Source organism: Amia ocellicauda, chromosome 9 (genome assembly GCF_036373705.1).
Source record: "Amia ocellicauda isolate fAmiCal2 chromosome 9, fAmiCal2.hap1, whole genome shotgun sequence".
NCBI lineage: Eukaryota > Metazoa > Chordata > Actinopteri > Amiiformes > Amiidae > Amia > Amia ocellicauda.
The window spans coordinates 10,142,137-10,167,026 of record NC_089858.1 but is presented as its reverse complement, the minus strand read 5'-3'; the positions used below and the strand labels follow the sequence as shown (position 1 = coordinate 10,167,026).

Genomic DNA, 24,890 nt, shown 5'->3' with positions numbered 1-24,890 from the left:
CCCGTGTGGTCCGATCCAACAGACGAGCTACTGTAGCTCAAATGCTGGTTCTGATAGAAAGGTGTCAGAACACACAGTGCGTCGCAGTTTGTTGCGTATGGGGCTGCGTAGCCGCAGACCAGTCAGGGTGCCCATGCTGACCCCTGTCCACTGCCGAAAGCGCCTACAATGGGCACGTGAGCATCAGAACTGGACCACGGAGCAATGGAAGAAGGTGGCCTGGTCTGAAGAATCACGAGTTCAAGGTGTTGACTTGGCCATCAAATTCCCCAGATCTCAATCCAATCGAGCATCTGCGGGATGTGCTGACCAAACAGGTCCGATCCACGGAGGCCCCACCTCGCAACTTACAGGACTTAAAGGATCTGCTGCGAATGTCTTGGTGCCAGATACCACAGCACACCTTCAGAGGTCTAGTGGAGTCCATGCCTCGACGCGTCAGGACCGTTTTGGCGGCAAAAGGGGGACCTACACAATATTAGGCAGGTGGTCATAATGTTATGGTATGTGTTTAAGTGTTCTGTATGAAATTAATCACACCCATTAATAATGGATGCTATTTCACAGATATTTTCCCATATATAAAATGTTCGACATGGGAACAATAAGTCATTACATATTTGAACAAAACCCATTTAAATCATTAACTCAATTTTGTCACACATTAGCCAATTTTATATATGGAAAAAGTTGTCCCTTCAAAAAAAGGCATTTATAGATCATATAAAATGGACAGCAGATAAAGGTTTTATGTTTGCTTATATTGTTTTACCTTATAAGATGTTAATTACCATTCATTTTGTATTGTACTACAAATAATTAACATTGATTAGCTTAGGCGTTTTAATAAGGAATCAATAAGAATTAGTCTAATTCACAAAGCTCGACTCAATTAGCATATATCTGTCGGTAATTATTGCCCAAGGCAAGGAACTATTGCACCAATTCAGGAAAGAGACCGAATATATTGCCTCCTGCATTAAGGTTTCTGGGTTGAGGACAAAAAGAGGTGATTCTGTAAATGTATAAAAGTCACATTCAAGCTGAGCTTTCCATTTATCATGTTTACAGAATAAGCATCTTGCATGAATTAGACCATCCTACACAGCATATGTAATAAAATTAGTCACATAAAAAAAAAACTAAAACCGCTAGCTGTGCTTTTGATAGGATTTTAAGAAACAATGAAATCAAAGCTAGGATAGGAATCTACCTCCTCTCTGCCACTCCAGGTATTTATGAGTTAATCTAAATATGCCACCAGAAAATGTTTATATACCTCCACACGTGCCAACTGATTTTAAAAGCGATTTACTTTTCTTCTTCACCAAATTAGACCAAGTGAATGACACACAGGGAGGAGGAGGTTAGAACAGTTCTCTCAAACAGCACAGCAAATCAGAAGTTTAGGCAATATTCATATACAAGTGTAGATTACATATTATATACACTCCACCTCTCATGTTCTAAATTTAGACACCAGGGCCTCAGTGGGTTTACCAAATGTTTATTGACAATATTAGTAGCCAGTTTATGCAGTCTTCGTAGCTCTGGTGCGCTTCTTCTTGACAACAACTGGCTTCTGGCTCTTCAGGATGGCACTGGCACGGCGCAGAGCGGCCTATAGGGAAAACAGGCTCAAATCAGGCATTTGCAACTGCAAAGCTTCATTACCAATGTAAAGATCCCACCCTGATTTATCCGTGCATTGCAAAAAGTGATTCTGGCATATTCTTCCAATATGAATACACTTAAACTCTAAACACTAACTTGATTGGGGATAAAAAAACAAAAACAAACAAACAAAAAAAAAAACATGCGGTTGTAGGCAGTATGGCTCCACATGCCTGTATGAGAGAAACTCTGGTCTGAAGAATCAAGACCATCGTGACCTGCATCAACGTCTTTCACATCATTCTTCCCTTCAAGGGTAAACACTCAGGAATCCAAGCAAGAATAATTTCCCAAAGGAATGCCCATTTACTGCAGAGTCCTGTACAGGAGCACGTACCATGCGGAGGTCCTTCCTGTAGTTGTTCTTGCGGATGATGTGGCGCAGGCTGTTCAGAGTTGCACGCGAGTTCTTGTTGATGGTGATCTTCTCGTAAGATGTGGCAGGTTTGCGCTGGCCTATAGGAACAGAGATTTATCATTAACCTACAATGATCAAGTGGACTTCCAAGGATACTCAGATGTACCACTCATCAAATTTTATGTGAAAGTAAAAAAAAAAAAAAAAACACTTCCTCCTGCTCATCTAAATTTGCAGTCACAGCTCAGTGTTAAAAGCCTCTTGGACTTATTGGTTCTTGGACGTTCCAGTCTTGCTTTCCTTGTGAGTCATACTGGCAGGCAATGCTTTAAACTTATTTGACAATGTTTATTTCCTGAAAGCGACAGGATTGCATTTATTGTACGAGAATGATGGATTTAAACATGTCTGCTAGTAAACCAGAGAGGCTCAATTTTAGAATGAAGAATAGATCTGTATCAATTAAGCTTAGGTCAATATTGTATGAACTAGGGCTAGTCCAAATCAAAACTTTGACCTACCAGTAAACCACAAGTACAAATCTGTACCCTGCCACTGTTTAGTGTATTGCTAGAAAGCACTTCATACAATTTATTAGATCAAAACACCATAGCTAAAAACTACCCAATTTGTGATTCACAGGTGGGTCTAGCCCAGTGGCTCACAATCCTGGTGAACCACTTTGCGGATGGTTTTTGATGCAACTGCACTCTCAATTAATTAAAAACTTAATTAATTAAATTATAATGTGCTTCAATCAACTTTTAAAACAGATTAACTTACAAAAAGGGGGAGAATACCAGTTCCTTAAACACTTTAATATTTAACTTTATATCGCCACTGGTTTTAAAGCTCTGATTAGGCCAATTATTAGTTAAATTCCGTGCGTAACAAATTCTAGCAGAACACTGGGTCCCCAGGGTCAGGGTTAGGAACCACTCCTCAAGTCCCCAAGTCTCGCACTCAAACCAGAACCTCCCTGAGCACATCCCACAAAACATTTAGTTATGACAATCAGATTAAAGTCACACTATACACGTGGGTTAAGATATTTTACCTGCACGTTTCTTAAGGACTACAACCACCCCCTTTCCGTCCGCAGCTGGCTCCACACCAACAGTCTTCCTGTGAACGAGTCCATTCAAACGGAAAGAGTTCTTGGACTTGAGATTGTTGGGTTCCTATACGCACACGGGTGAGAAAATACACAAGATTACACGATCAGTGACTTGATTACAGGTGTTTGCAGGTAACACAAACTGGTTATTATTATTACTCGATTTCTTATCCAGGGTGACTGACAATTGTTACAATATACATTATTTTTACCCATTTATACAGTAATCTAGGTCAAGTACCTTGCTCAGGGGTACAACAGCAGTGCTGAACCCTCCAGAATCCAGAGCCCTAACCACTACTCCACACCACTGCCTGGTTACTTAGCCTTACACTCTACAAAACGGGCATGATAAAGATGTATATAAAAAATATGGCAGAATTAAAATAAATGCTGACACCATCATTTACATAATCTTTTCCTTAAAACTCATTTAATGTCGGCCAACAGTGAAAAAGAAGCCATCCATGGCCCAGCAGATACTCACAGTGCTGTAGGTCTGCCCGTTCCTCTTGAGGAGGAAGCTGGAGCAGTTACGGATCACCATCCACTGCAGATGAGCAGACATTGTTACACACCTAAAACATCAAGAGTAACGATTACACAAGACACTTACCACTTTCAGCACTAATACTCAGTGACTTCACTTCAGCCAAGTGCCGATACTTCCTGCTTAACAACGATATTTAAGCTTCTTACAGTTTGGAGTGAAATTCATACGGTGGTTTGAAAAGCGATATACGCCCAAACTGTTAGTTTCTCCCCTCTACAGAATATTTATATCTATTATTGTGGTTTTTAATTAAGTTTAAAATAGACATGTTCATTATACGTTAACACATCGCGTTTTATTAATACTGACTGGGAAATGGGGGGGAATATACAACTTATAATGTGATAGACTATTAGTGCGTTTCGTATCAAATACTAAATATTTACAGCACTCGTTTTACATTAAATCGTTTATTTACACATGCGACACTATATTACAAATCTAACTGTCCAGATTAGAAAACTGGCAATTAAATCCCTATTTTACCACAAGGTACTTCACAGAGCAGCGGGAAAGCATGCTCCCAAAACCCTGTCGCGATTATTTGACATATACAATAAGATACTAAATAGCTCACACCTTTCATATGTACAGTAAATATATAAACAAAATATACAGTTTAATTCCAAACACATATTTACTCAAACTGAACATTAATATAAAACAAGCTAAACCTGAAAACTTTATCGAGGGCCTAGTAGTAAAGGCCTGGAAATACAAGCAAGATTGGACAACGCTTCGGGTTTAATGTATATAACACATTTTAATTTCATACAGAGGGATTTAAGGCAACGGGGTCTGAAATAGAAATGCTACTACAGATAGGTTCATTGTTAAAAGATGCATCACTACTGCAAAATATAATGAAATAAAAGGTAGAAACGACAGCACAAATACGACCACGTTACCTTCCAGTGGCAGAAGAGAGAAGGAAAGGAAGGATGCCGGTTCACTTCAGCCTTTTCACAGATTCCTCCGCACTTAAAGGCGTTAGTGTTTGACACAATATCTTTATTTAGATGTTCCAGTGTTTTAAAATGACGGGGCCGTTGTGGAATAAATACAATCACACTTATACAACTAATTTAACAGAAAACGCTTTAATTTTAACATGGAGCTATATGTTTGGTGTACTACTTCTCGGAAGGATATTGTTCATAGCTAAATGTGTAATACGTCAACTCCCGTATCAGTCAATTTCATGCGCTTAGTTTACGTCATCAAACCGCGCGGTGTTTGGGTCCTATACTAGGGAGTGTTAATAAAAAATAAAATCATATAGAAAAATAACGCAGCGAAACAAAATAAAGTTTAATCGGATGTTTAAAGGATAAAATATAATCAGATGTAGGTTTGTAGATGAGACGTTGCATTTTACTACTTTTGCAGCGTAGATGACAGTCAACAATTCCAAAAGCAAATTTAAAACTAGTTGCATCAAACGTGATGACTGAGAAGATAGTACCATTTACACGATTTATATAGCTAACTAATATGACCAAGCATGTTGTGTCGTTTGTTTGTTTTGTAGAGTGCGAATCGAGTAAAACATGTCAAATGCAAACCGTATGACAAGACACAGATAATTAAGATCTCAAGAAACTGAAATAAGTGACGTGAAATAAATGACTGTATGCGACTGATGCTAATGGAGGATGACCAAGAAGAGTTTGACTTGCTCGGGGAGCAGCTATATAATCTAATTTACCACAGACACTCTGAAATGGCTGCAAAACTTACAGGTGATATACATTTTTATGGGTCATCATTTTGGGTTATTATCAAGCAATTCATGGTCAACCCAAAAATAAAATAATTTTCAGAGATTAAATATTTCTATTAAAAATAGTGTGTTTTTGAGAAACGGTCATGTATGATTAATGCAAATACAAATTCTGTGCCTGCGCCGTGATTAGATGATGAACTGGTTTTGTGATTCACTTCGCAGGGATGCTGCTGGAACTTCCCATCCCAGTCATAGAGCAGATGTTACAGGATGAAGGGATGCTGTCTGAAGGAGTGGAAAAGGCTCTTCGCGCCTTAGAGGCACCAGCAGATGCTGGGTAAGGGTGACGAATCCACCGTGTTTCTGCATTATTACATTTTTGCACCTCAGGTCATTTCATTTGGATAGGATTTGTGTGCAGGATGTTTTATATATCTATAATGATCATCTCCCTATCCATTACAGTTGCTGCACAACTCCATTCTTGCACAGCCACCACTGGCATATATGTAGAGCTTATTATATCTGGAACATTTCTTAAGATATCAAAGATAGCAGTTAGTCAGCATTACTGTAGACTCATGTCATGTCTTCCCTCTAACAGAAAACTAGAGCTTTCCCTCAACTGAGGAGACAGCGGTGGGCTGTGAAGAGCTAATAATGTGGGGTTTTGGGGAAGGGTCTATGACCATACAGGACCATCTGACAAAAGGTCTGTTTCTCTGCAGCAAGACTGAGCCTCAGGTTGAAGATGGAATCTCTGCCTCCACAGACTCCCTGGGTGACCAGCTCTATGATCTTGTTGATGTTTACAACACTTGTTACACCGAGAAGATAACGGGTTAGTACTGTCATACCAGACTACTTTTGTGTATGCAGTGTTTCCCAGAGGAGTTTTGGAAACTGTGGGGGGGGGACCCCGCAATCTGTAGGGGGGTCCGGGGGTATGTCCCTCTGGGAGAAAAAATAGTACATTTTAACAGTTAAATGCGTCAATCTGGTGCACTTTGAAATGAAAAGAGGCTGGATCTGTGAAGATATTTGGACTTTTGTAAACAATCCAATCACAAACCCATGAGGTTATATTAACTTGTAAGATGCTTGAGACTACACTTGAGCCAACAGTGTAAAAGTAAAAGCTGTCACATGTGTTGTACTGGTGTATTTAATGTGTTTTCATTTCACTGCAGTCAATGAATGAGAAGAAGAAAACGAAACTATACAGGGGTTGGGGTGGGGTGGCACACACATCAGTGGCAAAGTTTGCATAATGAAAATTGATGTGAGGGTGGGATTTGTTATTTCTTGTGTCCAATGGGATCATTGGGATGTTCTGCGCCGCTAGCAATGACAAAAGGAAAGAGGAGCAAGAAACAAAGTAACATTATTAAGCTACACACGCAGCCAGTTTTCGGTATTGATTTTGTATTCACTGGAACTCGAACACAGCTGTAATTGCAAAATGTACCTTTATCAAAAAAAGTTAACTAACATGGTAGTAAACTGGACGACTCTCAAATATACTAGTATTTATTCTTTTACATTTTTAAAAAGGAGAATTGTGCGAGTGCTGTACCAGTTTTCAGTCAGTGGGGGGCACTGTAGTACCCAGCATGCTGCTGTGAAGAAGGCTAAAGATACTCTTGACTGAATGCCTTGAGTTTTCAGGACAGAGCTCAGAGGATCTATTAGCAGTCCAAGATAACTTCTTATATTACCAAATTAAATCAGATAAAACATTTAAAATAGAAATTAAGGCTACAATTAGCAAATATATGCTACTAAACTAGATGGCAAATACAAGTATTCAAACCACAGCCAGTGCAGAACATACGAGAATTGTCACCTGTATTGAAAGTAAGTATATTATATATTTATGTAATGAGAGTGATCTGTCATTATAGGAATGTTACTAGAACAGAAGAAAGAAGATGTACGCAAACTACTTTCAAATCCCAGTGTTTTGGAGGAAAAGGTGAACATTGCACTACAAACACTGGCAGAGTAAGTTTTGATTGTAGCCGATCATAATGGACGGCACATTACATTAACCAGATTCAGTCCGTGTGATACAATTCCTAATATACGTCTACTTCCTAGTGCTTTCACTTTTTGTATTCTAGACAAAACCAGATGGAGAGCCAAACAAGCAATTCTTCCGAGCTGGATGAGAAGGAGAGGCTGGGAGAGAAGCTCTTTGCTATTGTGGAGGAGATGGACAGAATGAACTGTGCGGACATCACAGGTGAGAGGAGAGGCGGCGCTGGTTTGCTCTTGGCTACATAGTAATTTGAGCTACATGGACATATTTGTTAAGTTCGGAGGCCTGCTGTGGGTATTAACTCGGGTGTGTTGTCTTTTTCAGGCATGCTGTTGGAAATGGACCTCTGCAATCTACAGGAGATTTTGCGTGATCGGGCCATGCTGGAGGTGGCAGTTCGGAGGGCACAGTCAGCGCTGAGGTCACACTGCAGTCAGCATCCACACCCAGAGACGGACACTGCGGCGCACACCGGGGGAGAGCAACCACACTATTATGGGTAGATCTTTATTCTTACAAATGGAGAATTTGTAATGAAATTGAGAATTTTAACCATTTTGTTGACTTCTCTTTCACGAGGATGTTTTTTTTTGTCCCCCTACCTATATAGGCATTTCACGGGAGCTGCCAAATGACATTGCGATTGAACGTTTGAACTCACAGGAGAGATTGCTCAGGAAAGCAGAGGAGGCAGCTGCAACAATTGAAAATGACTGAAAAGTTGAAAAAAAAAACCCCCATAAATGAACAGAAGAGTCTAAATTGAAGCAGACCAGGAAAACTGGAGAAATTCTTACCCTCCTTCTACCTGAACACTCAGTTTATTGCTGGACTTGCTAATTTGTTCACGTTATGAAAGATGCCCGCCTGTATATACTGCAGTTCTGTGTGTGGTCAGAGAAAATATTAAGAGTGATCCTGGGTCTATGCAACTTTCCCTGACAAGATCATGGGAGTACACCATTTTGAGATCAAATATTTTAGTGAATTTAGAGTGCTTTTCATTATATTTTTATTTAATTATTGTCTAATTTAATTAAAGGTGTTTTCTTCCTGTAGGATGGGGATTTTTATTCTGCATGTTTAAATTGGATTATTTGCTGCACTGCACTTTAGCTCTTGCAAAACACTGTACAGTACAACACTGTCAAATACAATTTTAGCACCAGTATCTCTTAAGCAAGTCATCCATTTTCTTTCCTCTTGGCTAGAAATATGTATGCCTTCAAAGGGATAAAACTGGATTATATGTAACAACATGCAAATAGTATGTTGTGTACCATTGTAGATTTAGAAGTTTCATATTGTACCCAACTCACTTTTATTTCCTCTTAATTCAGTACGGCTTTCCACAGAATGTCTTACCCGATTCCTTCTATGCACCGAGTGTATTGAACTACAATGCTCATTGTCCCTAAATACTAGTGCAAAACAAACACCAAAAAGACATTTCAAAACAAAGACCAACAAACCATTTCAAGCTGAACACTGCTTTAATTTTTCTCTTTGTACACTCTCTCTTTTCTCTTTCATACCTTTTCAACAGCTTCTTTAAAACCCAAATACATTGGGAAAACTTTAACAATGAACATCAACAAATCAAAGTTTTTGAGGGGTAAAAATTAAAACATTTTCACTTCTCTTCAACAGGTTCATAATAAAATGCAAGACAATGGAGAGTGTTTCTCTCCCTCCCTCCCTCCCTCTCTCTCTCTCTCTATATATATATATATAAAAACTTAAAACATTTAAAATTATTACTTTGTCCAGCTTATGAAATTGAAAAGACAACTTGAATATGTACATTATTTCCTTTACAATAAAACTTATCAAAAGGAGTCCAAAACATTAAAGTAATTGTGCAAGTTCAATCTGTTAATTTCTTTCCCAATATGTTATTTTCTAAAGTGTACCGTAAAATAATTCTACTACTGGATTTTGTCAAACAAAGCAGTTAGTAGCTGCACGGGGGTGATGCTGATATTTCGCTGTGCTGCTCATCAGAGGACTCGCCTTGTTTGTTGTAAAGACACTCGAAAGCGTCTCTTTCAGCCTCTCTGATCAGCTCCCATTCACTGGGGTTTCTTCCATGGATGGAACCTGTTAGTTGAGAGATAAATAAGTCCATAAGTCCATAAATAAGCAAGATGAAATGTATCGTGCACAGAATGTTCTCTATTTATTCCACATGAAAAACAATACAAGATAAGCATGGCTTGCCTATTGTCTTTGGATATGAAGTGTGTACAGAACAGTTAGGGCACCAAACGCACAAGCAGATCAAGCTTTATGCAGTACAGGGTCATTTTTAAAGTCACGGTGCTTTCTTGTTTGTTAACCAAAGATAACTGGAAGCAAGAACATGCAATAGCGACCAGACAAATATAATTATATCTCGGGTGAATGTGTTCTGACAAGTCTGCATGTACAATTGCATTTGCAGCTTGGATATATAATTACATTAGTCTGCTGTCTTTTCACTCCTTAAACTTTCATAAAAATACTCCACATATCAACATGACATTTAATAAAATGACTCTGTCCTGTGACATGGGAGTGGAGTTCACACTGTCACACATGGTTAAGACCGAACAGAATGAATAAAAGAATGGAGAGCATGCAAGTCTGGGAGACAAAAAAAAATAAAAATCCAGACTCTTACAGCAACGGCCACATCTCCATGCATCACAGACAAAACAAAACCTACATACAAAAACTGACCTTCAGCTGGATCTGGCAAGCCTTTAAGGCCAAAAAGTGTGAAATAATTTGTCTGCAATTGCTCAAATAAAGGACAGTAGGTGCCGTGAGAAAGCACGATAAAAAAAGAAAAAAACATCATTACAGGGAAAAGGCAGCAGTGTGCAATGATGGTAGAAATTAGAAGCTAGAAAAATAGAGCAAGACTAAATATGACAGGCATGGAGGCCTAATATAGTAGAGGTCATAGACACTTAAGACAACTCTCTTTGGCGTCTTGGACTGGCTTAGGCTCTTGGGTATTTAAATAGCTGAAAAAATCCTGCACATTTTCTTGAAAAGTTCCAGTATTTTGTTTAGAAATTCTAATTCAAAACATTAAAACCAAAATTTTAATCCCAGAGAGGACTTTTACAAGTTTTATAGACAAAAGTCGCCTTTAAATAAAGTGAAAGACTATTTACACATTAAGATTAGATTAATTCACAGAAAAAAGCTTCCCCCAAAAAAGTACTCAATTAAATAATAATGTGGTTTATTGGAACTCACCTCCAAATTCCCTCTGGCTTTCTTCAGGACACCATGAGTCAGTGACACTATAAAAGAGGGAATATACAGCTTTCCTTAGTGCATCTAAAATACATCAAAACACTGAACCCCAAAAAACACCCGACATCCCAAATTAGCTGGAATGAACAGATTTCCTCGTTACATATATATCACACAGACTCAAAGAAAATTTCCATAGTGTTGCCGATTATGAAGTGTCCATCAGAAAAAACATTATTTGGGCTGTGTGGCTTACGCTGATGAATGATGACTTTCTCCATTCCCTCTTTGAGTTGGTTGGTCGTGCGCAGGCGCTTGACCGTCCCAGTCAGCATTTTTTCTTGTTGCGATAACTTGCTTTTCAGTCTTGCAATTTCATTCTTCAAAAGCTCATCCTAGTTTGAAAAAAAATATATATATATATATTTAGCTCTCATTAAATTAGGCCGATGTTCCATATTTCTGCCATGGTTAAGTCTAGTCAAAACATAAAACCTAGACCAAAGTTCCCATATACCTGCTGGCTCTGACCACAGTTGACAGACACGTTCGTCGGGAGAGAAACTCTCCACAGCAGCTTCAGCAGACGACTGGCTTCCTCCAGGACCTGCTGCATCGTGTTGACGTTTGTTGAGAAACCTTTCAGGAAGCGCTGATCGAGTACCTGAAACAGTAGCAGACAAATTATCGAACTGATGACTATTCCTGTACAGACGTCTCTCTTAAACCTGAGTTGCTGTATATAAAAACATGTAAAAGAGAGCAAGAGTGTGGTTTAAATCAAGGACTTGGGCCGCTTCAAACAACATGACATGGAGAAGAGAAGGAATACAACCTTTCCTAGTGATTAGTCTGACACAACAAATACCTTCCTGCAGTGAAACACCAGTACACAGGAGGACTTATCAGATCATTTCATTAACCACTTTTCTTATGCATCACACACTGGCCTCTGTATCCTTTCCCTCAAAGGGAATTTACCTTGGACTCAGAGGCCTTGTGAGAGAGAGCGTGGAAACATTCTTGCAGGCGTTTGTCCATCCCGTTGGTCAGCATCTTCCCCTCTGAAATCTGTTTCCTCAAAGCGTTGTAATCCTCCAGCAGTCCCAGGATGTGGCGGCCATGTTTGTTGGCCCACAGGCGATGGCCGGGCACCAGTCGGGAGGGCGTGGGAGACGTGCTGTCTGCGGAGCTGCCGCTGCACTGGGACACGCGGTCTATGTCCGTCTTTGCACGTCTGCTCATCTCTGAAAGGCAAAGCACAAGATTTTAGTTTTCAACCCCCCCCAAAAAATATTTAACTGGAGCTGATAAACAAATGACTGGCATGTGACCTACCCTGAAACAGATTCGAAACGTCCTTGTCCCTTGAAGATCGCCCGGAGTTTGGAGAGCCGTGGAAGGCCGGGTGTGGGAACGGCTCACAACCGTCATGAGTCGGTGATTTCATGTTATCTGAAATAGAGGAGTACATGCATTTCCTCTTAATTTCAGCTGCAGTGCTGAGGAAATCATTCTTTGAGACAGTGGAGGACGCTTACTGATACCTGTGTGGCCGCTGAGTGCTGAGTGCCTGTGCTCTCCGGACAGGAGGTAGTTGATGTTGATGGTTGAAGGAGATCCCTCAGCCTGGGCCGGCCCTCTCAGCAGCTGCTCCTCCAGTTTCTGCCGCAGTGCATTGTTGGTCTGGATACTCCTCTCCAGCTGGATCCTCAGGTGGCGGATCTCAGACAGGAGCTCGTGCAGGTCCAGGCCTCCGGGACTGTGGGTGCGGGTCTCCTCAGCTGGCCCCAGCCCTGCCTCTGAAACTACCATAGATCACACCAAGAATCCATGGTCAATGTTGGTGTAAACAATACAATATATGTATCCAGTCTAAATATGTCAGTTTATTTAAAAGATACGGATATTTTCCACAGCAGCTTAATAATTCCTTTTCAGTCTTATTATGTCTGTCAGTAACTCTGAATAAAAGTGTGGAAATACCAAATAAGAATCACAAATGCTGTAACATTTTCATTTACATAATATTTGAAAATCTCAGTATCAAACAAAAAAGTATAGAACATACAGATTAAGTAACCATGAATACAATGGAAGTTATTGATATGCACCATGTGTATCTTAACATTATGACATATTAAACAATTATGAGCACCAACAGTTATTAAAATGGAAACTATTGATGTCCCCACTTGCCTTCTAGCAGTACTGGGTGTGTAGATCTAATCCCCAGTAATGTACTGTCCTATGAATGCTAAGAGGAGGAGACTAAAACTGATCTCTAATTCATAATGTGACTTTCATTTTCTACAGGCTATACTTTAAACATTCCCAGGAGCTGAAGAAAGAGATCCCCCATTGCCTATTTTGTATTTTCAGATTTGTTTCAGATTCTTTTATTCATTTGTAGCAAAACATTTATTTAATTTTGGAAATTGACAAAATACAGATATAATAATATGGCCCCACAGCAAAAAAAATAATGACACTATACGCCCTTATATTACAATGAGATATCAGCCTACTGACATCATTAATGGCCAATACTCGCTGAACACAGCTCCACCAAGTCTTCATAATAAGCCTTGATTTGGTATAGTTGTGTGGTATGCCACACTGCACACACCAACAGTGATGCTGTAATTCACTGAGCCAGAACAAATCGGCCCAGTCACACAACCGAGACTGGGAGCACTGAGGGGGTAAGTGCAGGGAGTAATCACATTACAGGACAGCAGACATTAAAGATGATTAGATTACTGTGAATTAAATCAATTTCAAGATTAGTGAACCTGAATTAGAAATGATTCATAATTGGGCACACGACTTGTGTTTTAGTAACCCATTTTCCTACGATTTCTTGTTGGTTTTTGGATTCAACAAACCTTGTGTTCACTTTGGGTAAATTAATCTATTTAGCCTGTTGCTTCTGAGCAGGTAATTTTCTCCTTAAGCAACCTATTTAAAACACTCTATAGTCAGTCTGGTGAGAACTCTTTAAAAATAGTGAAAAGGTTATGAGAAGAATGAGACTGTGGCCAACCAAAAGGCAAGTTCAGGTGAACGGGGTTCCTGTGTGATGTCGGGGCCATGCTGTGAAACGTACCTGTCTTTTTGTCACTGGCAGTCTTGATCTGCTCGTACACTTGCAACTCCACTCGCAGGGACTGCAGGAGTTGGTGGCTGTCGGCGAGCTGCTGCCGCTGAATATTTATTTCGCACTGCAACCTGAAACAAGTGGGAGCGCTCACTGACATCGATACTGGGGAAAACTGTACACCTGCACCCTTGAGAGCTTCGCAACGGATTCTAATCAGATGCATCTTATATATATATGGCTGCCGTATTTATAAAGGGTAAAGGGTCTGAAGGTTAAGGTAAAGGCCTTGGTACCCAAATCCATCACTGCCTCATGGCGCTACCAAACGTCCTTGAGCTCTATACTTCAGATGAGACATAGCCTTGGTGGCAGATGCGTCATTAACCCCGACATGTCTGCACTCACCGGTCGATCTCGTCGCGGCTGTAGCGCAGTGCGTCTTTCAGCCGCTTGTTCTCTTCCCCCACGCTGCTTAGGCGCCCCTGCAGGCGGCTGTTCTCCTTCTTCACCGCGTCACACTCATTACGCAGGTACTCCAGCTTGGCATTCTTCTTGGCCAGGGATTCTCGGAGTTTCTCGTTCTCCTTTTGCTTATCTGCGCGTCAAGAAACCAATTTAGGAAGGATTATAATAATTGAAGCAGTCTTGTAGTTAGTTAGGACTCCTGTTGGTAAAATTAAAGCATGTTCTTGCATAGCTCCTCCGACTCAGTGGCCATTCGGTTTGCAATGCACTGGAAGATCTGTGTAAAGCACCAGGGCTGACCGCAGACGGGTCTATAACCGATCAAACCACATGACTTATAATAGGATTCATAGGTCCCTCTCCCTTGAAGGTAATAGTCAGAGACCTTGTTATCCCCCTAATGGATGGTGGCTCTTTTTCATCCTTTTTAACTACAGGAATCCAAGCTGTTGTGTGCCAGCAATTAATCTGCCACCTAACGTGCTCTGTTGTGGGCAACCTGTTAGGACAGTCTCTTTACGGGGGCTGGTTTGAGGCGAGTGGGCAGGGTGGTGCTCTGAGCCTTACCTCGAGACCCCAGACTCAGCTGCTCCTTTAAGGCCTGGTTCTGCCCCCATAAGAAGCGCACCTCATTGGCTAGCTGGCCTGGCTCCTCTGACCCATGGATAAATATGTTTGTGGAGGCTGAAAATCGAAAACAAATAGAGGGCACGATTTTTTAAGTTGTATTAAAAAAAAAAAAGCACAACAGACACAATGTAACTACACGATTAACTTTCTAATTAATAAAGACTCGAGTAGTTTCTTTAGGGTGGAATGCTAACCTGGGTCTCGTTCAGCCTCAGCCAGTTTCCGCTCCAGCTGCTCTCGCAGGCGGTCATTGGTCCTGATGGACTCCTCCAGATGCTGCCGCAGACTGCGGATCTCCTGAAGGTGTTCTGCCAGCAAGTCTACAAAGGAGGAGAAACATACATCTGCATGGCTACACTCAAAATTTAAAGTGTTCTGCCAAAAATTTCAAAGGAACCATTACAAGATCTGGATGCTAATCCTAATCGGAGGTACCTGCATTCATGGAGCTAGGAGCCTCGTTCTTCTCTTCCTTTGGTGGCTTAGTCCCCTGACTGGCGGTGGTGGTTGTGCGTGGGGGCGAGGGCGGCCTTGGGCTGCCTGTTTCCGCTCTGTTGGTCAGAATGGTGCGGTGCAGATCCAGCTCGCTGCGCAGGGTGTCGTTGAGCTGCTCGCTGTTCTTCAGCTTCTCCAGCAACAGGCTGTTCTCCCTCTGCAGGCCGTGGACATATTTGTTCTGGGCCTGTCCGTCGTCCCTCTCCACTGCAGCGTCCTCTGTGCTGAGAGCCGCCAGAGAGAGGCTGTGGTCATCTGCTCCATTCTCTGCGAGAAAAGTTACTTCAAATTATTAAAATATGTAATTTCATGCATTACATTGTAATTACAGAAACATTAAGTTATAGCAGATTTTAGTTCCCCCGGAATTTTATAATGCAACTATGAATTGTGGAATGTTATTTGCCCTGGTATTAGCATGCTGATAAAATACATTGCAGGGCAGTGTGACCTTACCGGCCCAGTCCTAGACTGCCAGTGTACCTTAACCCTTTCCCAGTCACACCTCATTATAACTACATCCTGCATTTCTGTGGATGGACAATACAGTTCAATTAAATGCAATATGTCTACAATCAAGGGCCAAAAACTCAAGCCCCTAACCTGGAATATATGACTTCCGAGCTGAACAACCAATAACACTGGGTTGATGTGAGGCCTCTTCTGTTTGTTCACCGTTAGGCACTTTTATTCCTGGAGAAATAACCAAAAAACACAAGTAGGAAGACTTATTTTTCATATCTAATCGCCACATCCCTGTTCCTACCTTCTAAGAGGAAAAGTAGTGTAACAGGCTTTATCCAGACTGTAAGCCTAACTTCAAAGCTTCACACACAATGGCATATTACACTTTTGCCTCAATATTTGTGGCCTCAGGACCAGGACTGTATATAGATATTGATATTGAACAGCTAGCATTGCAGATTAATAGAAACTGGATCCCATTTAATTCAAAGAGGATTGATATTGCCTTCAGCAGATACAAAGATCTAATATATGCCCTTGATGCTCCCAGAAAGCCCAGCCCTCACTGACACAATAGACAAAATTAATTCCACTGTCAATCAGTCGTCTCTATACAGGAACAATTCACAGAATCATACAACAGCGGCAAAGAGTGTAACAAAACCTTCAAAGTATTTTTAAATATCAATAGATTGTTGAAGGCACAAAATTCTTCTGAAAATATTGAAACATTAACTGAATATTCAATTTTCCCTAATTTTCTAAGTTTTTAATTTTACATATCATAAAAGATGACCAATTATACTTTTATCGGTTAAAAAAACAAAACAATCTTTGCCAAAATTTACCACCAAATGCAAATGTAATTAGCCTACACGTTAAAAGTAATAAACCTGGAAGAGTCTTAGAAAACAAAAATCTAACAGTCAAACAAATACCCAGAGGATATCTACACAGCCATGCGACCAAAATACCTCTGCTTTCATCCTTCGCAGTCTTACATATTTTCATCCCTTTTCCGCGTGAAACAAACTTATGCCCTGCCTCTGCCTCTTCTAGATCCATTCTCTGATAACCAGCCTGTGGTCTCGGTAGCAGTACCCAGTGGACTACCAAGAGCAGATTAACGTTTGGGGGTAAACCTCGCTGTACCCTCTCGCATGTCACTGCAAAGCCATTTCCATAATGGCAGCCATTGTCTCTCCTTGAAGGACACAAGTTACGGATTAAATAGGATACCTGCCATGAATAATGTATTTTTAAGTGCTGGGAGAAACTTTACACTGGTCCCTGCCTCTGTTCTCGCTCTTTGGGAAATGTACCAATTGAATTCAGAAGAATGGGGAATTACAAAATGCAAGTGTTGTTACTTACGCAAATTGAGCGACACGGATTGAATTTTCATATTCATATTTCAGTTCATATATTCAATTTTATTGTGACAGCTGTATAATATTTGTTTAACGTATAGCATGACTCCAGTCTCCAAATATATGAAACACTAGCTATTAATCTGATGGTACCTGAAGCTTCAGCTGTCAAGGGCTGGGGGCAGGACACTTTATTCTGGAGTGTGTGACACTGACTGGAAGCACCTGTTCCATCAATAAAGGTTCATCAATGTCACAGCCCTGAACAAACTATGCTAGAAAGCATGATCATGCAGTGATGGCCCAAGGTTTTATTCCTGTTCTTCAATGATTTATTGTCGACAGTGGTCAGGTCAGATATTGATTGTTATCATTTTCAAAGTGAGATTGTGGCATACTAACAAAAAGTCTGCCCTGTGAACTTTAGATCTCCAGTAAAGGTCTCACCCTCAGGTGTCCGGCCGTGTCTGTGCTGGAGAGGCGTGGTGGAGCTGTTATCCCGTGGTCTCTGGGCGCTCCTGTCTGACGTGTCGGAGTCAGAGCTGGGGTGGCCGCTCGTCAGCTCCAGAGACTGGCTTCTGACCTGCTGCTGCAGCCGCTGAATCGTCCTGTTCTTCTCCTGCAGTTCCCTTGTTAGCCTAGACACAGACCACAGAAGTGTCAGACACAGGGCTAGGTGCTTCTCCACTGCTTTGCTTTATATGGTTAAACTTTCAATGTCTAATGCGTATCAGAATATTATGACACTGCTGTTTCATTTGGAATAAAATGTTTTGGTTAACTACTATCACATGAATAAACATCTTACAAAACACAAAAAATACAAAATACTGGAAGGAAAGAAAAGACACCGACACATCAAACGCATGCCTTCATCCCAGTGGACACAGTCCAAAGTCAGAACAGATGACTTACAGATCAAGCTGTTCTTTAGTGGCCTCAGCTAGATTTTGATTCTGTCGCACAAGACCTTTCAGCTGCTTTTGCAACTGTCTCCTCTCATCCTCCAGCTGCTTTCGGAGGAAGGTTATCTCCTGTTGTAGGCTATCAGGACTAGCCAGCAACAAAGAGCAAGACTGTCTGTGGGTTGAAATGGGATTTTCAATGAATAAAGCAGGATATGGATGACACGAGGAGAAATCAGCAAAGGCGTGCATACATATTGGGAAGGTGAGATTGGTTGTTCAATCATATGGATAAGACCGACAACATACTAGAGACCAGTAGCCTGGTCAGTGATAATTGGTTCATAGACTCCAACCGTTAATTTGCCTTGGCCACTGCAGAACCATTTCATTGACTAATTGCCAAAGGGGTCTGTGGTAGCAGAAAGGAAATTGATTTGAGTAAAACCCATAATAATCAACAAAGGAAACAAAGGCTTGACTGTCTGATTTTCAAATGATTGAGGTAATCAGCCACAAGAGAATTTCAGAATTCAAAAGGCTGGCAGAAAAGCTCCAAATACCACATAAAAAATAAGATAAGATTTTATTCTCTTTTCCACAGACTACAAATGTAAGCTGACCAAGCAGATGTGAGCTGTTCAAAGTCACATTCATAGTGACAGACATTCACAGAGGAAGAGAGGAGGGAGTTTACAACCAGCACCACAGGGAAAGAGTTGAGGGGTTGGGGGGGGGGACAGGGACACCCTACCTTTGAGTTAGCTCCAGAAGAGCCCCATCTTCGTTATTTAAATATGCATCTCCTGGAAAACAACGAAGAAGATTCCTTTTGAAGGCCCTGTCATTCTGAATCAAATCGCAATTCAGTACCTCTCCCCAGCAGACATAGGCCAAGTTTATGTGGTTACTTTTGCTTGGTAATTGTGGCGAGCAAGTAATGCTTTCAGTTATGCATAAACAATCTCACAAAATAAACAACTTCCACAATAGTTTACCGGGGAAATGGGCTGCAAAGCTTTCTAAATCGCGAAAACTTGGGAGGATACATACAATTTTACTCATGGATGTGCCTCGATCGCGGTGTCTGAGAAACGCATTGCCCATTTTTGTTCTGATCTGAGGGAGAAGTGAACTCACCGTTGTCCAGCCTGTCCTCCAGCTTTTCCAGCACGGTCAGGCTTTGGTCCAGCTGCTCACGGAAAACTTCCCCTATGTAGTAATCGACATCACTGGCCTGCAACAGTTCCTCGAAAGCCTTGCTGAGGTCCTTGAGCTGGTGGCGCTGCAGAGACCCCAGACCCCGGCTCTCCTTGATCTGCTGACGGAGCTGCGACAACTCGCGGGCCTGTGACTGGACCAGAGAGTCGAACCTGGGCGATAGAACAGACAGCAGGGTTGAACACAAGCACAGAGGGGAAAAAAGACTTGAGCAAAAACAGAGGCTCCTATATCTGTCACCCACAACTAATTCAAAGCCCATTTATGCTTAATTAAAACCATTTACTTTTCAGATCAGGGCTTCCACAGAGCTAACAGACGAGACAATGATTTCTTGATTTTTTGAGCTCATTCTCCACCCTCTGGGGCAGTGTAGCATTTAACTAAATGGAATAATATGTTATGGTTATGATACAACAACTTTAAGAGGTTTTATGGTCACCTGGCTGGGGATGTTGACCTGGTCTTGAACTGAATCTGCTGTAACTGTTCTGCTAGGTTTTTGTTCAAGGCCTTCTCTTTGTCAAGCTCAATGCCGAGGTTAGTTATCTGGTCTTTCAACATCTGCTTTTCCTCTTGTTCTTGGCTCAATGGGAAGCTCTGATTTTGGCTGTGATCCCTGCTGAAGATCCCAGAAGACTTGTGGGAAGACAGCTCTTGACTGTCCTTCGGCAGTTCCTCGTGATCCAGCACCTGTTCATCCTGAAGCTTCCCTGTGACGCTGTGGCCTGGGTCTGAGCTGATGGTCAGCAGATCGCTGGACAGGGAGTTCCTGCGAAGGAGGCTCTGCAAGTGACGGATGACCCTGTGATTATTCTCCAGCTGAGCCTTCAGCTCCAGAACTTGCTGCTTCAGCTGCTCCAGGTTGTCAGTAAAGCCGTAGTCGTCATACATCTGCAGGCTCTTCATGCTGATCTTAGGGGAGCTCAGAGCCGGGGAACTAGGATAGGAGGTGGTGGTGTTGGTGTCTAGGTTCTCCATGGAGAAGAAGTTCCCATGCATTTGCTTGAGTAACAAAGGGATGCTCGGCTCACTGGCATGCTGTTTTAGCTGACTGTCATTGTCTGCAGAACAAACACAAACACAAAAACAGGTGTGGGTCACAAGCACATTTTAATGCAATATAATAGTTGAGCCATCTTTCTAACTGTCTGGAACAAGGCATTTATGTCTAAGTTGCCTTGTTCTATCGACAATTTTACATAAGGTAGTTTTCATTAATTATACAAGTTATTATACAAATTAAAGTGTGTCATTAAACAAGTGCTAGTGAGGACAATATCAAATTATGGTAATCAAAAATAGTTTTCAGGAAACAGACTTCTCCACTGACAACAACAAAATGATTAATGTGTACGTGTGTGTGTAAGAAAGCAAACTAGAAATTAAGTTTAAAGTTTCATAATGGCCATACAATCAGAAAGGATCAGTTTGCAATGGCTTCTATCAGAGATTTTACAGTGTGGAAAAGTCACAATTTAAAACAAAAAACAAAGTAATTCAAAACAGACACCCAGCATGCAAAACAATAGCAAAGAGTAAAGTGAATTAGATGAATCAACATGCCACACTTCAGTTATTCACCTGTACAAGATACCCAGTAACCCCACAACAGCATTAAAAGTAATTCACAGTTAATTACACACACACACACACACACACACACACACACACACTCAGGGTCCCGGCCACATCCCCACTCAACATGCTCATGCGGATTGAAGACAGGGATTAGTTAGACTAAGCAGGCATGCTTTCTACCTGGGCTACCGTTTTCCTCCCTATCCACTTCGTTTTCACTCTTTCCATACGTTTCGTAACCAAGGTCTTGCAAATCCACCTGAACCTCTTTGTCATCCTGTTCCAAAGAAACCCCGGCTACGGACAATACACACAAGTTAGCAGAGCTCAGCCAAGCGGTGCGCACATTGCTGCTTAGCGCCTCGTTTGTGTGATAACTACTTTACATGGCTGGTGACATGCTTTCATATAATTTAAGCTCAAGCAATGTATATATATTCTTGAAGTTTATACTTAGGCCACTGTTAACCTTTTGGAAGCATCACTCGGAGTCATAACATTTTTGGTGATGGTGAACCGATCCGGGGAAAATGCTCAAGACAAAAAAATGCATTGTATAAATTTCCACCAAATTAACAATGACTCAATGGTTTGTATTCCAGAGGCTCTCTTAGTTAATTATTAGCTCAGTTCAATAACATTCGTCACAAATGTTATTAATTTGGAATGATTCGGTCAGCAGGTCTTGACCACAAAAGACCAGGTTGCTGATCCCGATTCTGCATTTTCATTTCAATTGCCATCATGTTCACCACACAAATTCTGTTTGACATGCATACTGTTACCATGGAAGATGCTTTATAAACATGAGACCAGTGTACTTCACAGGAATTGAGGGTTTCTTCCACTAGAACCCCACAAACAGCATTAAAAGCTTCTCGACAGATGCACGTGAAAAAAATTATGAGATTGATTTATCCTCAGCTATCCCGAAAGAAGCAGAGCACATACGAAGAATGAGTTTGCTTACCTTGTTGAGAAGCACCACGTGCTCTCGGTTGTGAAACCAGCTGTGCAATGGTAGACTCTGCAGCCCGTAACCTCTCCTCCAGCACTTTGCAAATGTGCCTTTTCTCTTTGAGGGCTTTCTGGAGCTTCTCTACTTGCCACCGAACATCTGTATACTTCTCAGAAGGTGTCTTGTTTGACTCTGTTGTGCTTGGTTGCTCTTTCAGTTCCTTGTTAAGTTGTTTCTGCTCTTCATGGCCCTTTGGGAGATCCTCCACTCTTCTGCATAATCCCATATCCACGTTCTGACCAGCTGCATCTCTGTCTGCGTTTTGGTGTTCGATGGTCATCTCAGCAGCATACAGTCTCTCCTGTAACTCTGAATTGATCCGACTCTTTTCCCACAGAGCTTTCTGCAGGTGATCGACCTGCAGATGGAGGTCTGCATCTTTGTTCTGAAGAGTCGAGGTCCTGTTGGCAATCTGTTGATTTATGGTGGACTCTGCCAGGCACACATTTTTCTCAAGCAGCTCACATCGTTGTTCCTTTTCTTGGAGAGCTTTCTGAAGTTCTTCTACCTGCTGCTGAAGGTCAGTGATGGCAGACTGAGGGTCTCTGGCCTTGTTGTCTATGTCATCGGCAGTGAGAGATGATATGGTCAATTCTGCAGCATTTAGGCACTCTTCAAGTTCCTTGTTCAGTTGGTCCTTTTCATGAAGAGCATTCTGAAGCTCTTCTAGCTGTTGCTGAAATTCAGAGTCTGGAGTCTGACCATTTCTGCCTCCTCCCATCTCGCAGGGAGTAAGAGATTCTATTGTGGCTTCTGCAGCTTGTAGGCACTCCTCAAGTTGTTTATTCTGTTGGTGCTTTTCTTCAAGTGCTGACTGAAGCTCCTTGATTAACTGAAGGTTTGCATCCGTTGTCCCCCTACATGCAGATGGATCATAAGACATGCAGGTATTAACGGAGAGCACTTCTGCCTCCGTTTGTTGTACTGTGTTTTCCAGGTTCCTCTTAAATCTATTCTTCTCTTGAACTGCTTTCCGTACCCGAGGTACTTCCTGGAGGTTTCCATCCAACCGAGTTCTGTCGTCATTCTGAGAAACAATGGTGTTCTCTGCAGTTTGCAGCCTTTTCTCAAGTTCTGCAATAAGGTGTTTCCTGTTCTGAAGCTCTTTTTGCAGTAGCTCTATCTTACACAACAGGTCAGAGTCTCTGTTTGCTCTGATTGTAGCAGTGTTGGCATTCTCGTCTGTCACGGTGAGCCTTTGAGGTTCTGGGGGGACCAGTCTTTGCTGTGAGTGTTTGGAAAGCAGACCTTCCTCCTCCAGAAGAAGGTGGTCTGTCTGCAGGTGTGAATTCGGGTCTGTGTTGTGGCTGGCTGCACGTTTGTTGTTCACGGTGGTCTTTAAAGGCTTTATGGGAACCGGGAGTCGTGATTTCATACCAGTCTGTAACAAAAAAATGTAAATGTATAGGTTGTATAAATTACATTTTGTTGTTCATGTACAAAAAAACTCTACTACTGGTTTATGGACCAGGTTGAAAACCTGAATTATAAATGAATGAAGGCATTTCCTATAGTGTAACACAAGAGTTATAAAAATAAAAGATAAAAAGACAGGGCTTACTGTGGATCCAGAAACTGTGTGTCTGGATGTTTCTTGGTGTTGAAACTTCTCAGGTGAAGTGTCTTTGATATCACTGGTGTTCTGTCTTTTCCATGAGGCTCTCTGTTGCTGAGCTTCCATCGCCACCAGCTTCTTCTCCAGGGTTTCAGATATTTTGCTGGAGGCTGCATGCTCAGTTTTCAGACGCTCAATCTCTTTTGCCATGCTCACGATCAGGTCAGGGTTGAAACTGGTTTCGCCGTCCATGGATGAATTGAGTTCCAGTTGTTCCTTCAGAAGTTTGATGATCTTCCGAGAGCTCTTCACTTCTAAACTTAATTTTTCGACCACTTTCTGGAGGTCTTTCTTGCTCTCTCCGTCTCCCGAGCTGTCGCTGCTTTCTTTAGACTCTGTAGACTTATCTTCTTTAAGTAGACCTCTTAGGTCAATGTTCTCCACCTGGAGTCTCAGGACTTCATCTCTGAAAGTACATTAAACGAAGTTAACCTCATAAATCTCACGGGGTCAGAATATGAGGATACGATCTAATATGAACCCTTATAAATGTATTAAGTGATCTATTCTCTCCACAAAACTGGAAACGTGTTTTATGTAAAAAGACACTAGATGACTCTCACCTTAAAGAAGTGGGTTTCCAAAAGTTAAACATTTAAACTGATTTCAATGCAGGGCTTTGTGAAAATGTACCAAAACCCTCCAGATTGGAAGGTCTTAGAATGATTACCAAAGCTTACCTAAGCTGGAGAACTGATGATGCCCCACTTTCTGTCAAAAGTGATCTAAGCAATGCCATTTCTTCCTGTTGGTTCCCATCAGACACATCTGTATCTGTGGTTTTCAGTTGACTTCCACTTTCCCAGAACTGGGATGGAGTTTTATTTGCATTCAGATCTGATAACACCGACTCAGGCTCCTCATTATCAGTGTTGGCAGAGCAACATGCAGATTCATTGCTCCGATGGTGGCTTTTGACAGATTTTCCTTCTTCTGGATTCCGGTTGTCCACAAGGAAGGATTTGGAATTCTTCTCAGTCTCTGGAGAGACTTGCACACTCTGGTCTTTCAACTGGGACTGAACCTTCACGGAAGGATGAAAGATTTCAGGATGGCTACGTACTTGCATTACATAAAACAATTAGGAGAATTATTATTTGCAGGAACATGTCACCATACCTTTTTCTGAGCTGCCTTTTGGCTTTCCCTGTTCAGCTGGTCATGAAGAGCCTTATTGGTTTTCACCGCTTCTTCTAGTTTCTTTTCCAGTTGCTATAAGTAATGGAATGGGGGGTGACACAATTTACGGTAATAAAAAAAAAAACTAAAACAACGGCCACGATGGAATGAGATCATAAATTTCA

General features: G+C 41.5%; 3 protein-coding genes across 8 annotated transcripts in view; 1 reads left to right on the top strand and 2 right to left on the bottom strand.

Annotated features, from left to right (window-relative positions):
• Positions 1–1,491: 1,491 nt before the first annotated feature.
• Positions 1,492–4,764, bottom strand: rpl28 (ribosomal protein L28). The gene is made up of 5 exons (XM_066713075.1): positions 4,611–4,764; positions 3,637–3,727; positions 3,090–3,213; positions 2,012–2,130; positions 1,492–1,621 (listed from the first exon to the last, which is right to left on the bottom strand). Exons 2-5 carry the CDS (start codon positions 3,715–3,717, stop codon positions 1,532–1,534), a joined length of 414 nt encoding a protein of 137 aa, XP_066569172.1. The 5' UTR covers positions 3,718–3,727; positions 4,611–4,764; the 3' UTR covers positions 1,492–1,531.
• Positions 4,765–4,917: 153 nt separating this feature from the next.
• On the top strand, positions 4,918–8,542 carry LOC136758571 (uncharacterized). Its single transcript, XM_066713073.1, has 7 exons — positions 4,918–5,444; positions 5,651–5,765; positions 6,157–6,269; positions 7,333–7,432; positions 7,552–7,673; positions 7,794–7,968; positions 8,080–8,542. Exons 1-7 carry the CDS (start codon positions 5,336–5,338, stop codon positions 8,102–8,104), a joined length of 759 nt encoding a protein of 252 aa, XP_066569170.1. The 5' UTR covers positions 4,918–5,335; the 3' UTR covers positions 8,105–8,542.
• A 401-nt stretch (positions 8,543–8,943) lies between these two features.
• cdk5rap2 (CDK5 regulatory subunit associated protein 2) overlaps positions 8,944–24,890 on the bottom strand; it is a 38,137-nt gene continuing 22,190 nt past the window's right edge. For 2 of the 6 annotated variants that reach the window (XM_066713063.1, XM_066713064.1), the window contains exons 29-51: positions 24,706–24,798; positions 24,267–24,610; positions 23,533–23,992; positions 21,924–23,352; positions 21,134–21,250; positions 19,815–20,436; positions 19,292–19,524; positions 18,906–18,957; positions 18,162–18,326; positions 17,694–17,884; positions 16,015–16,104; positions 15,352–15,678; positions 15,111–15,236; positions 14,854–14,970; positions 14,227–14,416; positions 13,828–13,949; positions 12,266–12,526; positions 12,057–12,173; positions 11,700–11,965; positions 11,236–11,382; positions 10,975–11,113; positions 10,719–10,765; positions 8,944–9,569 (exon numbers count right to left, since the gene is read on the bottom strand). In XM_066713063.1, the coding sequence (XP_066569160.1) occupies positions 9,531–9,569; positions 10,719–10,765; positions 10,975–11,113; positions 11,236–11,382; positions 11,700–11,965; positions 12,057–12,173; positions 12,266–12,526; positions 13,828–13,949; positions 14,227–14,416; positions 14,854–14,970; positions 15,111–15,236; positions 15,352–15,678; positions 16,015–16,104; positions 17,694–17,884; positions 18,162–18,326; positions 18,906–18,957; positions 19,292–19,524; positions 19,815–20,436; positions 21,134–21,250; positions 21,924–23,352; positions 23,533–23,992; positions 24,267–24,610; positions 24,706–24,798 (5,694 nt within the window). In that variant the 3' untranslated portion in view covers positions 8,944–9,530. The remainder of the gene's footprint in view (positions 9,570–10,718; positions 10,766–10,974; positions 11,114–11,235; positions 11,383–11,699; positions 11,966–12,056; positions 12,174–12,265; positions 12,527–13,827; positions 13,950–14,226; positions 14,417–14,853; positions 14,971–15,110; positions 15,237–15,351; positions 15,679–16,014; positions 16,105–17,693; positions 17,885–18,161; positions 18,327–18,905; positions 18,958–19,291; positions 19,525–19,814; positions 20,437–21,133; positions 21,251–21,923; positions 23,353–23,532; positions 23,993–24,266; positions 24,611–24,705; positions 24,799–24,890) is intronic. The other 4 variants (XM_066713067.1, XM_066713068.1, XM_066713065.1 and 1 more) reach the window with 3 other exon arrangements.